Source organism: Lactuca saligna, chromosome 3 (genome assembly GCF_052625555.1).
Source record: "Lactuca saligna cultivar CGN05327 chromosome 3, ASM5262555v1, whole genome shotgun sequence".
NCBI lineage: Eukaryota > Viridiplantae > Streptophyta > Magnoliopsida > Asterales > Asteraceae > Lactuca > Lactuca saligna.
In genome coordinates this window covers 44,045,878-44,057,664 of record NC_136419.1, presented here as the reverse complement: position 1 = coordinate 44,057,664, position 11,787 = coordinate 44,045,878, and the positions used below count along the sequence as shown (strand labels likewise).

The window sequence follows — 11,787 nt, the reverse complement described above, 5'->3', positions numbered from 1 at the left end:
TTTCTTGGAACAAGATTTCTCTTTCATCGAATCTTATTAGGAGGGAAGTCCAAGTTGCTTTGAATTTGGTTGGTTTCGTGGTCGTTTATCTTTTCCTATATTCCGGTCAATGTAAGTGATCTTCTCTTGCTGCTCAATTCTCCTCTTCGTAACAAAAGGTGTTCCCTCCTTAGGCTTTCGTTGGTCTACACAACTCTGTGGCTTATATGGAAGACTAGAGATTGGCTCATTTTCAAGAAAGTTTGATTGAACCCCTTAAAGAAGACGGATGACATTCAAAGCTTCACTTTTAATTAGATTAAGAATAGGTCTAATTTTGAGAACATTGATTAGCATCAATGGTGTTGTTCTCCTTTGCGAAACTATTTCTTGTAATTCCTTGTTCTAGCGTCTTGCTAATTTTCTTTTTTCTTTAATATATCGCCGGCGTTCTAAAAAAAACTTAAGTGGCGTTTAGTTACGGAAAAACAATTTTCATTTTCCGTTTTTTGTTTTCCCTTTTCAATTTTCATTTTCCGTTTTCATTTTTCATTGAAAAATTTAGAGAACGCGTTTAGTTAAACTTATTCATTTTTCATTTTCAGTTTTAGAAAATTAGAAAACGTGTTTAGATGTCTATTTTTCTATCGGTTTTCATTTTTAAAAAACGGTAGTGGTAGTAGGGTGTGGGTGGGGGCGGTGACGGTAGCGGGTCGGCGGCAGTGGTGGTGATGACAGGCGATGGTGGTGGCGGCGTCAATTTTGTCAGTGGTGGTGCTAGTGACGAGTTAGTGGTGGTGGTGGTGATGGTAGGTTGGTGATTGTTGTGGTGGTGTTGGTGGGTGGGTGGGGGTGTGAGTGTGTGTTTGTGTGTGTATGTGTGTTTGTGGGGGTAGGTGTAGGTTTGTGTGTGTGTGGGTCTGTGAGGGTGGGGGTGGGGGTGTGTGGGGGTGTGTGGGTATGTATGTGTGTGTGTGGGCTGGTGTGTGTGTGTGCGGGTGTGTGTGTATGGGTGGGTATGTATGTGTGTGTGTGTTTGTGGGTTGGTGTGTGTGTGGGTGTGTGTTTGTGGGCGGGTGGGTGTGTATGTATGTGTATGTGTATGTGTGTTTGTGGGTGGGTGGGTATGTATGTGTGTGTGTGTTTGTGGGTGGTTGTGTGTGTGTGTTTGTGGGTGGTTGTGTGTGGGTGGGTGGGTATGTATGTGTAAGTGTGTGTGTTTGTGGGTGGGTGTGTGGGGGGGGGGGTTGGTGTGTATGTGTGTATGTTGGTGGGTGTGTGTGTGGATGGGTATGTATATGTGTGTGTTTGTGGGTGTGTGTGTGGGTTAGTGTGTGTGTGTGTGTGCGGGTGGGTGTGTGTGTGTGCAGGTGGGTGTGTGTGTGGGTATATATGTGTAAGTGTGTGTGTTTGTGGGTGTGTGTGTGTGTGTGGGTTGGTGTGTGTGTGTGGGTGGGTATGTATGTGTGTGTGGGGGGGTTGGGGTGTATGTGTGTGTGAGTGGGTATGTATGTGTGTGTGTGTTTGTGGGTTGGTGTGCGAGTGTGTGTGTGTGTGGATGGGTATGTATGTGTATGTGGGTGGGGGGTGTTAAGGTGGGGGTAGGTAGAAGTGGATGGGATGAAATGGGTGTGTGTTTATAGAAAAATTTTGGAATTAGAAAAATATGGAAAACAATGATTATCAGTTTTCCAAAATTTTCCAACTTCTTTGTAATTTTAGAAAACGGAAAAATTTCATTTTCCGTGAAAAATTTAGAAAAATAAACGAACTAAACGCGTTTTCAAAATTCTCATTTTTCTTGGAAAAATTTTCCGGAAAACGGTCCACTTTTCCGCAACTAAACGCACCCTTAGGCTGCGTTTAGTTACGGAAAAATAGTTTTCATTTTCCATTTTTTGTTTTCCCTTTTCGATTTTCGTTTTCCGTTTTCATTTTTCATTGAAAAATTTAGAAAACGTGTTTAGTTAAACTTATTTATTTTTCATTTTCAGTTTTAGAAAATTAGAAAACATGTTTAGATGTGTATTTTTCTATCAGTTTTCATTTTTAAAAAACGGTAGCGGTGGTAAGGTGTGAGTGGGGGCGGTGACGGTAGTGGGTCGGCGACGGTGGTGGTGATGACAGGCGATGGTGGTGGCGGCGGCAATTGTGTTAGTGGTGGTGATGACAGGCGGCAGCGGTGGTGGTAGTGCTAGTGACGGGTTAGTGGTGGTGGTGGTGGTGATGGTAGGTCGGTGATTGTCGTGATGGTGTTGGGTGATTGGGGGTGTGTGTGTGTGTTTGTGGGGCTATGTATGTATGTGTGTGTGTGTGTTTGTGGGTGGGTGTGGGTGAGTATGTATGTGTGTGTGTGTGTGTGTGTGTGTGTGGGGGGGGGGGGGGGGGGGGGGTTGGTGTGTGTGTATGGGTGGGTATGTATGTGTGTGTGCGTTTGTGGGTTGGTATGTGTGTGTGTGTGCGGGTGGGTGTGTGTGGATGGGTATGTATGTGTATGTGTGTGTGTGTTTGTGGGTGGGTGGGTGTGTGTGTGTGTGTGTGGGGGGGGGGGGGGGGAAGTTGGTGTGTGTGTGTGCGCGCGGGTGGGTGGGTGTGGGTGTGTGTGTGTGGGGGGGGGGGGGTGTGGGGGGTGTGGGGGGGGGGGGGGGGTATGTATGTGTGTGTGTTTGTGGGTGGGTATGTATGTGTATGTGTGTGGGTTGGGGTGTGTGTGTGTGTGTGTGCGGGTTGGGGTGTGTGTGTGTGTGTGGGTATGTATGGGTGTGTGTGTGTTTGTGGGTGGGTGTGTTTGGGTTGGTGTGTGTATGTGTGAGTGGATATGTATGTGTGTGTGTGTTTGTGGGTGTGTGTGCGGATGGGTGTGTGTGTGTGTGGGTGGGTGTGGGGGGGTAGGTAGAGGTGGATGGGGTGGAGTTGGTGTGTGTTTATAGAAAAATTTTGGAATTAGAAAAATATGGAAAACAATGATTATCAGTTTTCCAAAATTTTTCAACTTCTTTGTAATTTTAGAAAACGGAAAAGGAAATAGACGAACTAAACGCATTTTCAAAATTATCATTTTTCTTGGAAAATTTTTCCGGAAAACAGTCCATTTTTTCACAACTAAACGCACCCTTAATTTCCCTAGAAATTATGAGTTAATGTGTTCAGTAAAAAAGGATTTATCAATCAGAGGTCAAATATTAATTCAGTTCTCAACAATTACACACGATAACTTTGATACTGCCTGCAATTAACCTAATCATCAAATGGTCAAAATTTCAGTTTTAAATGATCAAATTCATTGTTTCAGTTTTAAATGATCAATTTCATTGCAGCTGCAACAAACCTAACTATCAAATGGTAGAATAAAATAACATGTGTCTATTAATTCCATGGATAATCAGAATTTGCACTCGATCTACACCATCAAAAGTGGTTATTACAACTTTCTAAGCACTATCAACATTGTATTATAGTTATCAAACATCAAATAATCACTCTATAACAGATGTGTTATGGGATTATAATTATCCAATTTCACAATTACTTCCAAACGGCACATTCAAACACCTTTTATATGTATGTACAGATAAATATTTAATTTATAATGGTTTCTGGGGTAGACCATCAGAAGAAGAGGATGATGGTACACTTTACCAATTAGAAACAGTTTATTGACTACATTTTTCATTAAGGATTTACGTCGAGCACTTTGTGCTCAAAAATAAAAAAGCACAAAGAACGAAACAGTTTATTGACTACATTTTTCATTAAGGATTTACGTCGAGCACTTTGTGCTCAAAAATAAAAAAGCACAAAGAACATAAGACTTGTATTTTCTCTCAACCAATTGCTCAGATTGATTAATTAGTGCATCAATGATCAACCTGAGATTTTTATAGAGTATTACATACCATCTAAGAGATTTTGATTTAAAAAAAAATATTATCATCAACTTGATCTTCCACAAGTAAGGTGAAGCTCTGATTTACTATATATATCGATCAGGGCTAAATGAAGTCGTATTTATTTAATTTTTTTGAAAAGTTAGTAATGGAAAATAATAAATATATTTGCTGGATTGACGTGTATAACCAAGTTTGAAGTTCGTACGAGTTTAATTTTGGACAGAAAAACACAAATAGTCCTTGTGGTTTATCAAAAGTATTGTAGATGGTCTTTATGAGGAATTTGTTGCATTGTAGGTCCTTAAGTTTCAAAAATCTTTGCACTGTGAGACTCCAGCAACACCCTATAATGCTTGTAAAATAACATAATTTACCCCTCTGTTTTTATTTATCTTTATTTTTTATTTTTTTTTGCTATTATATTGTTTAAAACCTTAATCCCATAGACACCCATTCACCCACTTTGTACATACATCACTTCAAACGAAAAAAAAAAAATTGTTTTCCTTTCAAAAAAACAATGATATAATTCATGTTAAGAGATTGAGTATCATGGTGAGAGAGATGTAATCTGCTCCTCAACATCTTGCAAAAGAGGTGCTTCTTCATTACGAAACACCACAATTTTTTCTTTAGCTTTTCCCCACATAACAGAATAAAACCCAATAACAACAACTACTGATCCCAACAAACTGCACAAAGTACAATGCGAATGAGTCAATGACAATTTAGATACACAAAATGTAGTGATGTGAAATAGGATAAACAATAAACTAAGCGGATGAAATTGAAAAGATTTTCACCTTCCAAGATAGACACCATCACCTAAGAAAATGACACCAATGAAAGTTGAGATCACAATTCCAATTGGATGAAACATAGTAATAAAAACTGGACCTCTCCTTTTTAGACACCATGCTTGAACTGTAAATTGAAAAGCTGACCCAAAAATCCCCTGTTTGTTTCCTTTCAGTTCAAAAAGTGTTTGACAAAATCAATAATCTAGCAAAAAAAAAAAAAATACCGAGTAGAGGACAAAAAGCAGCCTCTTCTTAGGCCTTAAACTATAAGAACTCCGATCATCTCCCACAATGAAAGAAGCTAGAGCTGATAAGATGGTGTAGACACTGCAGTAAGAGAACATTACAATCACTTCTGCAGGGTATTTCTTTAAAACAGTTGCCTGAATTCATTGGCAAAACAGAAAAAAGTTAGAAAAAGAATTGAGTTATAATCCAAATGTTATCAGCTTTTTGTGTACCATTTCACCTGTCCAATGAAACACATTGAAGAAAGTATGGAGGTGATTGCTATAAAGATGCCACCGAGTACCCAATCTGATGGTTTCACAAGAAGATGCTGAGAGATTTCTGATTTTAAAGAAGATGATAGAATCGAAGGGCCTTTGTAAAGAGTTATGATGATAGCTCCTGCGATTGACACTACAGTGCCGATGAACTTTGCCTGTGTGGTTAAGCTTAAGTCAAATGCTTCCATCCTAAAACCATCAATCTGAATTGAATGAGACTCGATGTTTTGTTTCATTAAGTTAAGATCAGTAAATCATGGGGAAACTAAACTAGATAGCATTAAGAGAGTTTTTACCTAAATAAGATGGCGAGTAGGAATGTAAAACCTGGGGTGAGATTGAGCAATGTCGTTGCAAGAGTAGCAGAGGATAATGTGATACCAGAATACCCAAATACCTGTGCGAAGAAACTTCAAAAATTAACCTGTCAGTGTTTGTCGATCAGACTGGAATTCGAGCAACATCAGGTCAAATAATGAATACAAACGGAAGGAATACACAAAGAACACCACAAATTTCACGTTAAAATGTATGGTTACAGATTACATACCCTAGTACGCCAATAATGAAAAATCCACAGATGACGATGATGGTAAGTGGAGGACGATTGGCCGATCTGCAACCAACCATAGAAACTTATTAAAATGCGAATCAAGGTAGTCCTATGAAGTGAAAATTTGAGGAGATTGACCTAATTTACCTGTGGAAGATGAGAGAAAAGGGAAGAAGGATGAGTGAAGAGAGGGCGTTGGAGTAGAAAATGAAGGAGTAGTTGGACATGCCATCAGCAATGGCGTACTTGCTTACTATAATCAGCAGCACTTGGGCGATCTGTGCTGCCACCATGCCCACGTATTCCTTCATCTCTCTCTCCGCCTCTGCCGGCGGTAGTCAACGGGGTATCTTTGTTGTCGTCCTGTCGAATGCCGATCAATGAAAATGGCGCCTTCCCGTTCACCTTAAAAAAAAATCATTGACGTTAGTTGCCTAGTTGGTGTTCTCGTGATCCGGTGACTCTTTATAAATTATAAAATAATGAATAAATTACTGAAATGGTCACGTTCGTTTAAAGTTGGGAGTCTTTTGGCATATTCCACAAAAACCATTCATAAAAAAAATTCATTTTATATTGTATTTTTTTTTTTTAATTTCATACATTCGTTAATTAACCGATCAATCAGATTGTCAGCTGATTTAAATTGTTAATGTCCTTGTGGTATGTTAATATGTCATGATGTGTGAAATTGAAAATAAAATATAAAATATAGTGTCTTTTTGTGATAGTTGTCCAAAATATAGCAAATTTTATGAAGTTGATAAAATCTAATAACTTTTATGATATTTATCCAATATATATTAAGTATTGTAACGTTTTTATGAATGATTATATCGATAAAATAATTATGCTTTAAATTATTTTGTGTTTTGTTTAACGTCTACAAAATCAAAAAATATTTATGTTTAATAAATCAATGATCATTATATTGATTCCGATACGTTGTATAATACAAATTTTGTTGAAAGAATTATCATTTTTTCTATAAATTTTGAAAAAAAAAAATTAGTAATTATATATACATACTAATTTTAAAAATCCAGGCAAATAGTACTTTTTCTCATTGGCTAATTTTTTTTTTTTTTTTTTTTATCAATTTTTAATCTCTATAATGCATTACATATGTCACAGCTACGTCTACTGTTACTGCCTACTCAGCTTCTTATTCTTCCACGTTTCTTTCTCAATTGCTCACCGCGTTCCTTTTTATCTATTTCTCTCTTTTTCATTCTGGATGGTTCCCACTGGTATAATAGTCCCCGGGTTTTGCCCCGTTTTGGAGCTTGCCATTTCTGTCTCCTATGTGGATAATCACTGCCTCACCTATTAGTCCTTGCATTTTGTATGTCATCGGGCGGATGGATTTGTAAGGGGCGACGAAGTGATCAGCAAAGAAGTGATTCAGGTTCACTCTGCGGTAGTCGTTCCTCCACTTTTTATTTGCTTCTCTCACCCCACCACCTAATGCTTCTTCTTGTCAATTGGTTAACAGGAAAACCATCGCTACCAAAGAAATGCCTAAACTCATCGACAGTGGAAGTAATGGTGACGTCTTACTGTTTCATATTTTATTTTCCCGTCAGGAGAGATTGGAGGAAGAACGGTGGATCCAAATTGACGTCGGTTGCCGATTCCTTTTGTAGAGAACACCCGATTTTTCTCATTTTCTTCATTTCTTTTCCTCTCTCAAATCAACCCGATGAATGGCGACGCCAATTGAGCAAACAGCTCATTCTCATAAACCCTAGCAGCAACGCATCTACAGTTCGATCTATCTCTATCACTTTGATTCAAGTCCAAGACCTCTTTCACGTTTCAGCTTTCAGGTTCCATTTATGTCACCGTCAATTAAACCCGAAACCTTTTTAAAGAATCTTTATTCTATTTCAGATTGAGGAAGGATAAGAAAAAATTTGATATCTTGGAAGTAAAGACGAATACCATTTATAGAATTTTTCTCATTATATGCTTTTCTATTGTTTTTTTTTTTCTCACTCTTTCATTTTAGGTCTTTTTGAAGAAATTTATTTGGGTTTAATGGATCTCCTGGAACAGTCATAAACTCATATGTATAGATATTCTTGAATGATCTTGACGAAAGCTTACTTTCTTATAGACTTAAGTAAGTTGAAGTTTTCTTTTATCAGCTCATGTTTACTCATAGTTAACTGCATTTTCTGTGGTCGATTATTATGTCGACTAGTGATTGGACTTGAATTTATGTCTTAAATTTGAAACAATCTAATTGAAGGATTGTTGTCTATTGAGAATCAAAAGGTTTTCATATGAATGTGGAGCACTAATAGAATAGAAACGAATCTTAATGTTTTTATTATAATTGTGATTCTGTCAATTAGGTTTTATTTTTTGAAACAAGATTAGTGTTTATGTTATGATTTGCTACTTCTATATTAGACATTTAAAAGGTAATACCTTTATGTCATGCAAGCTTCTTTATAGTTGTTATTTTTTTCTCCATTGAAAATGATTTGTCTTTTTATTTTTTTTCCAGGTGTGTTCATTAAATAACAACATATCGTTAGTCTTGGATGACATTAACGCTTGGCAAACTGGCCTCTTTGGAAGGTAAGCTCATTATTTTAATTTTTTGTCCATTCTTTTGCTAATATAGTCATGTTTAATTCTTTCAAACTCTATGGATTGAAAATTTACTTTTCTGTTAAACTTTTTTGGTACCTATTCACATGAAAAGTAACAATCAATTTCTCCAATAGATTACTTACGTGTATTGTAAGTTGCAACCCAATGTTGAAACCTTGAATCTTTGGTACCTATTCACTAGGTAGTAGTAAAAAAAACATCTTTTATAACATTCTATTTTTTAGAAATCAGGTTCACTTGCATAAAATTTATATAGGTTGATGATTGTTATTACTTTGATGTGGGTTTTGTCAATAAAAGCGATGCTTCTTCTGTTGGAACTTTAAGTCATGTTTGTGGGTTACATGGTTAGCTTCCACATGTATCCTGCATTGGCTACATCACAAAGAAAGATCAACTGTCAAATTTTGGCAGTCCCGACAGTAGTAAGCCCTCTGTTTTCAAAATCTTTATTTATAATTATGTTTTAATCTTATTGTTTTTTAGAATAACAACTGATTAAACCGTTTTTTAGTATTGTAACTTTGTGGGTTAGTCGATTTTATTAAGCTGAATGGTTAAATTTTGAGTATCCGATTCAAAGTTGGTAGTTTATGTGCTAGTCTTTGCCCTTTGGCTTGCGAAATCAAATGGAAAAATTTGCCCCTGTATTTTGGTTTTTAGTTTTTTTCCACAGACTACAAATCAAAATCTTTTGAGGTAAATTCTAAGTTTTGTTTTTTAGTGATTATTTCTTACTTTTCCAATAAGAGGGAATTTGATCAATGGGTTTTCTCTTATTATTTTTCTAATGGATTTGTATGTCGTTGAATCGCAGATACATATAAAAGAGATTCAATGGATTTTTCATAAGAAGATTGGGTAAAGCGTTTACAACAAATGTAACAGAATGATGATATCCGAGGAGTTTCATTGGATTATTGTTTGTATTAACTTTATAATTCAGTCCAATTTTATCATTCTAATTAACTTTTACAAGATTCACGTGTTATAAATTTTTAGGAATGGTCTTTATACATGTTTTACTTCTTACATTTACAACAATAAAACAATGGCTTTTTGTGATCCAGGGATTACAAGATGTCTGATAATGATGTTGAGTAATTCCATTCCATTCGTTTCTTGAGTAATTCCATTCCATTCTTTACTTTCCTTTTGTGAAACCAATTGACATTCATTTTTGTACCTTCTACAATTATCAACATTTAACATTATTTTTTCCTATAGGAACATAGGAAAAATTAGAGCCACTGTATGTAAATCATTGTATAGTTTGTTGTTATTTCCTGTTTTTTAATAAAAGGCTAAAAAATATATTCCAACACCCGCAACGCGGGATTCTTCACTAGTTTAAAATAATTAAGGAAAGTTTCAAAGCTTGTAGATAGTTATATCGTAGAGATCACATCGGATGTGAACTCAACCTAAAAATGTACATTCACTAGCAAAGTTTCTATCAGGTTCTTCAAAATCTTTAAATGACGGACTAAAAAGGATAATGAAAAAAAATGATGATTTTTTTTAACTATATGAATATAATGCAGGATCTCGGATGTATTTCCTTGATTCTTAATCATTCTTTTTTCACGGATGTATTTCCTTGATTCTTAATCATTCTTTTTTCATCAATGCTTGTAGCTTTAATGTTGGTAGAAATACAGGTTGTCTTCAACTATATATCACAATACATATCAAATTTTAAAAATATTATCATTTACAAATTGGATAATGTTGTTAATGATTAATGAACTATTTTGAACTTTTAGTTTAATCATTGAATACTATTTATACATATTTACCATCCCTTGGTTGAAATTTGAAAATGTTTATCTTACCAATCAAATATTTACTTTAACATAGCATCCAAATATATAAAGAATAAATATTTTTTTTTTTAAAATATTTATTGGTTTTTTAAAGTTGTTAAACAAAACATGGTTAATTTAAAGCATACTTAATTTATCAACATGATCATACATGGAAACTTCACAAAAGTCATTGTATTTCGGATAACTATCATAAATGTCGTTACATTCCAGTTTTTTTTTTTTTAATTTTGACACCTAGAATATGATCTCACCAAATATTGTCATGTCATATGCCATGTAAGCATATCACGTTATCAAAATTGACACATCAACATGTCACATCAACTTACTACTTGGTTAACCAGTTAAGTTATTAGAATTATAACAAATTGGTAAAATGAGTATCCAATTTGAGACACAAAACATGCAGTGTCAAAATCAATTTTTTGCGAAATCTTAGTGACTTTATGGAATTTGTCGTTAAGTAAGTAACATAAATGGTCCTTGTATATAGTTTTTTTTTTTAATTAAGTCTGGCTTTTCTAATTGGTTGGTGGTTGTCCAGACCACCAAATAAAAAAATCATAAAAACATACAATATAAGACAAAATTGCAAAAATGGTCCATGTGGTATGCATTTTTTCTGAGGTTTAGTCCAAACATCGATTTTTTTGGCTTCATGGTCCTTTGAGCTAGTTTCGTCGTGCTTTTGGTCCCTGTGAATAGTGAAATGACTGTAATACCCTTGGGGTATTTATTTTCCATTTTTCTTTCATTTCTTTTAAATCTAATACTAATTTTTTTTATTTGAATAATTAATAAAATAAGTAAGGCCCCACCTTCTCTCTCTCTCTCTCTCTCTCTCTCTCTCTCTCTCTCCCTATTGAAACAATAAAACCTCATTCCAGCATCATCATTACAGATCAAATACCAACACCATTCAAATTTATCTTCACCTGCATCGATTATCAAAAGAAAATTCCACAAATCTTAATCCATTTCAGGAATCATCATCGATTATCACAATCATTGTCCAAATCGATTTCAAGGGTAATGATCGATCGTCAAATAAGAATATAAATTTGAATTCAGTCATAAGAACATGGATAAATCAATCCTAGTATAGATAAAAATGAAGAAAAATATAATTCCAATGTATTAGATTAGTCTAACAAGAAACAAGAACGAATCAGCATCAGATGAGGTAGAATCGATTTACAAACTGTAAAGCAAATCGTGAATGTTAAAACAAATCTTGTGATCTAATGATGCTTAAATGGCACAATAAGATATCATTATCAAGGAATCGATTGAGATTTCATTACTAAGGAATCATATGTTTTGAAAATTAGAACATATACTCTCCTTACAAATACCTAATAAATCAGAGGAAGAAGATAAAGGCTCCACTATTCATCATTTTCTTTGTGAACCACATCTTTAGCTCTAACAATCAAAAACTGAATTGAGCCCCAAACATTTCTCTTTTCCTTTGATAGAGCCCAACACACCACAACCCCCACCATTGGACTTGATTTCGCTACTAATTCTTCTCTCTCTAGAATTCTTCCCTTACTTATCTAAGGTCTTCATATATCAAACAAACATCTCAAAACGAAAAAA

The 11,787-nt window shown here is 35.2% G+C and overlaps 1 protein-coding gene and 1 long non-coding RNA gene across 4 annotated transcripts; one reads left to right on the top strand and one right to left on the bottom strand.

Annotated features, from left to right (window-relative positions):
- Positions 1 to 4,222: 4,222 nt before the first annotated feature.
- LOC145033622 (WAT1-related protein At5g40230-like) lies at positions 4,223 to 6,175 on the bottom strand. Of its 3 annotated transcripts, none has more exons than XM_078982201.1 (7): positions 5,879 to 6,175; positions 5,729 to 5,794; positions 5,475 to 5,602; positions 5,131 to 5,333; positions 4,894 to 5,052; positions 4,673 to 4,824; positions 4,223 to 4,561 (listed from the first exon to the last, which is right to left on the bottom strand). In XM_078982201.1, the coding sequence occupies exons 1-7, from the start codon at positions 6,040 to 6,042 to the stop codon at positions 4,420 to 4,422; spliced, it is 1,014 nt and encodes a 337-aa protein (XP_078838327.1). In that variant the 5' UTR covers positions 6,043 to 6,175; the 3' UTR covers positions 4,223 to 4,419. The 3 variants fall into 3 exon arrangements, with proteins under 3 accessions (XP_078838327.1, XP_078838328.1, XP_078838326.1); XM_078982202.1 differs by having other exon boundaries at positions 5,475 to 5,575; XM_078982200.1 differs by having other exon boundaries at positions 4,227 to 4,561; positions 5,139 to 5,367; positions 5,475 to 5,588.
- Positions 6,176 to 7,017: 842 nt separating this feature from the next.
- LOC145033621 (uncharacterized) lies at positions 7,018 to 8,976 on the top strand. The gene is made up of 3 exons (XR_013677629.1): positions 7,018 to 7,139; positions 7,227 to 7,856; positions 8,247 to 8,976. It is a non-coding gene; the product is annotated as an uncharacterized LOC145033621 (long non-coding RNA).
- The last annotated feature ends 2,811 nt before the right edge of the window (positions 8,977 to 11,787 follow it).